Genomic DNA, 2848 nt, shown 5'->3' with positions numbered 1-2848 from the left:
CCCAGCCGACCACGGGCAGTTCGCTCCTGACCAACCGGGACCCCCTTCAACTGCCACTTGTACCCTGTCGGGATATATCTCGCTGTTGCTGCGCGCCGAGCCCTACCCCACGTCCCGCTTCGGCAGCCAGTGCATGCAGCCCAACAACATCATGGGCATCGAGAACATTTGCGAACTGGCCGCCCGGATGCTCTTCAGCGCCGTCGAGTGGGCCCGGAACATCCCCTTCTTCCCCGACCTGCAGATCACCGACCAGGTGGCCCTGCTTCGCCTCACCTGGAGCGAGCTGTTCGTGCTCAACGCGGCCCAGTGCTCCATGCCCCTCCACGTCGCCCCGCTCCTGGCCGCCGCCGGCCTCCACGCCTCGCCCATGTCCGCCGACCGGGTGGTCGCCTTTATGGACCACATACGCATCTTCCAGGAGCAAGTGGAGAAGCTCAAGGCCCTGCACGTGGACTCCGCCGAGTACAGCTGCCTCAAGGCCATAGTCCTGTTCACCTCAGGTAGGAAGGAGCCTGGCCTGCTCGCGCCCGGGGGCTCTAGCCCGGAGTTAGGGACCTGCCTCCCCCTGGAAAGGCCAGACTGTTGAGTGCTACTTGGATGAGAACTTGGAGTAGCTGCTGGGCCCCAGCAGGCCTGTGTGGGAAGGAGAGGAAGGCTGGGCTGCAGGCAGGATGCTGCAGACACAGACTCTCCAAATGGGCCAAGGGGAGGCCTCCGGGGCCTGCTGCCCTCCTGCTAGGCTGGGGTGTGAGCTTCTGCCACACACACACACACACACACACACACACCCTTAGCCCAGGCCCCCTGGGCCAGCTGAGCCTGTGGGGTCTTGTCAACCCCAGCGGTTCTCTCTGTCACCCTGGCTTGGCCTCCCCGAGATGCCCCTGGGCCTGGGGGCGGTCCTGGCATTGGTTCGCAGGGGAAAGTTTGCCTGTTAACTCGGTAGGAGTTGGAGCTCCAGGCAGAGCCAACTGGAGGGCACCAATTTCGAACACCAGATTCTTAGGAAGACAATGCAGACGGCCAGGGGAGGGGAGCGAGCCGCCAGGCAGGGCCAGGAGGGAGAAAGGGGCCATCATAACTCCAGAGTGTCTGCCGGGGCCTGGGGAGTCCGGCCTCTTGCTCCCGCCCTGGCCAGGCAAACACTTGAGGCAATTTCCAAACAACTCCAAGTGTCTGCCAGCCTGGGCTGCCAGCGTCTGAAGGTTGCTGGCGATAGAAAACCATCACCGAGTGCATGATGAAATCTAATTAGTTTGCATGTAGTTTAACCTGTGTGAGCAATAGATCTCATATTAATGAACTCTTGAGGCCAAATGATTTTTGCAAGTGCCTGGCTTTGCACTGTGGGCCACACCTGAGCCTTCTGGCTCCTCCACCTTCTTGGGCTTAAGTTGTCAGCTGATCCCTTTGTCAAGGCCGAGGCGGGGAAGGGGTTCCCCATGGAGCACACCCACCACTTGGACGTGGGTTTGGGGTGTTCAGCTCCAATCGGGACAGGAGAGAGCTTTGTGGCTGGCGTGGCGGACAAAAAGACGCAGCCCCTTCCTCATTGTGGCAAGGAAAGCTGGGGACCCAATCTATGGCAGGTTCTGAGTCTTTCCTATATCGCTGCTGTTTTCATAAAACGCCCCCACTGCCTTCAAAAGTCCTTAGGTGATCAATTAAAGGGCAGTGTCCAGGCAAGGGATGGCTGTGTCAGAGGCTCGAATCTGGAGTCTTCTCCCTCGGGGAGGACCTGTCAGGACGGGACCGTTTGCCTGATGCAAACCTACCAGCAGGATGGCCCCCTGCCCCGCAGCCTCCTTCAGCCAGCCCCCGGACCCCACACCCAACCACATTCCCAGCCCGCGCGGGTGGCTGTGAATCGCTGGCCATCATTGTTAGTCTCAGCCTTCCCCCTGGGTCTTTCAAGGAGAAAAATGCCTGATACTGTCTTAACAGTTTAATTTATTACTATTTGCAAAAGGCCCAGGCCTGTGTGGGGAACGCACATCACCCCACCGAGAGATAAAGGTCCCTGTTATCTGAGTCTCAGGGAGACCACAGGTGCGGATGCTCAGGGAAGAGCCTTCTGCAAACAGATCTTTTCATGCCTGACCATGGCACCTACCCCGGGCGGAGGCAGGCAGAGTCCCGGAGACACACAGGAGTACATTGCATGTGTGTTCTGGGCCTGGGATGGAAGGGGCTGATTTCCAAGCCCCGCTTTAAGATGCACAGTGTGTGCGTGTCAGCCCCAGCCTTGTCTGGGGAGCCCCCTGAGGTCAGGTCACAGGCTGCACCGCCTCCACCGAGCAGCCTCTCATTTCAAAGGCACTTGTTGTATTTTTTTTACGTATCAGAAAAAGAAAAGTGTTTTCCTGAAGATAACGGGGAAGGAGGGGGGTGGTCTCTCTGGAGGGACCTGAGTTGTTAAAAAAAAAAAACCCGAAAGGGGGGTAAGAGAAAAGGGGAGAGAGAAGAAAGGGGGGAAAGAAACAGCTCAAATGAACAGAGAGATCACAGTTTGCATGGCTGCCCTTCAATGGGCTAAACTGACAAGATCAGCTTTAAAGGGCCACTTAAATCAGTTTCAAAGCCCGGAGAAAAATGAGTCGCCCTCTTTGGGGACAATCTGAGGCTGGGTCGTGGACGCCATTCCTCCGCGCCCGGCCAGGCTGTGGGGGGGGGGGGGTGCCTCTATAATTATAAGCCTAACTATTATTTACAGAGGAGGAGGGGAGGAGCAGGGGCACTTTTGGTTTCATCTGTTTGTCTTTCTGTTTACTGACTTGAGCCAGATTTCACCCAGTGCACTTCGCCTAGGCCTCCCAGCGACCAAACCTGGGGCTGGGACAGGGCA

The 2848-nt window shown here is 57.8% G+C and overlaps 1 protein-coding gene across 1 annotated transcript in view; it reads left to right on the top strand.

The window, feature by feature from the left end:
• Nucleotides 1–2848, top strand: part of LOC102418314 (COUP transcription factor 2-like) — a gene marked incomplete at its 5' end in the record, with an annotated part of 8023 nt that overhangs the window by 2100 nt on the left and 3075 nt on the right. Inside the window, one exon of the mRNA XM_014447257.2 lies at nt 6–503. Within this exon, the coding sequence (XP_014302743.1) occupies nt 6–503 (498 nt within the window). The remainder of the gene's footprint in view (nt 1–5; nt 504–2848) is intronic.

Source organism: Myotis lucifugus, unplaced genomic scaffold (genome assembly GCF_000147115.1).
Source record: "Myotis lucifugus unplaced genomic scaffold, Myoluc2.0 scaffold_630, whole genome shotgun sequence".
Lineage (NCBI taxonomy): Eukaryota > Metazoa > Chordata > Mammalia > Chiroptera > Vespertilionidae > Myotis > Myotis lucifugus.
The sequence above is the reverse complement of the archived record's forward strand: the minus strand, read 5'-3'. Positions and strand labels throughout refer to the sequence as shown.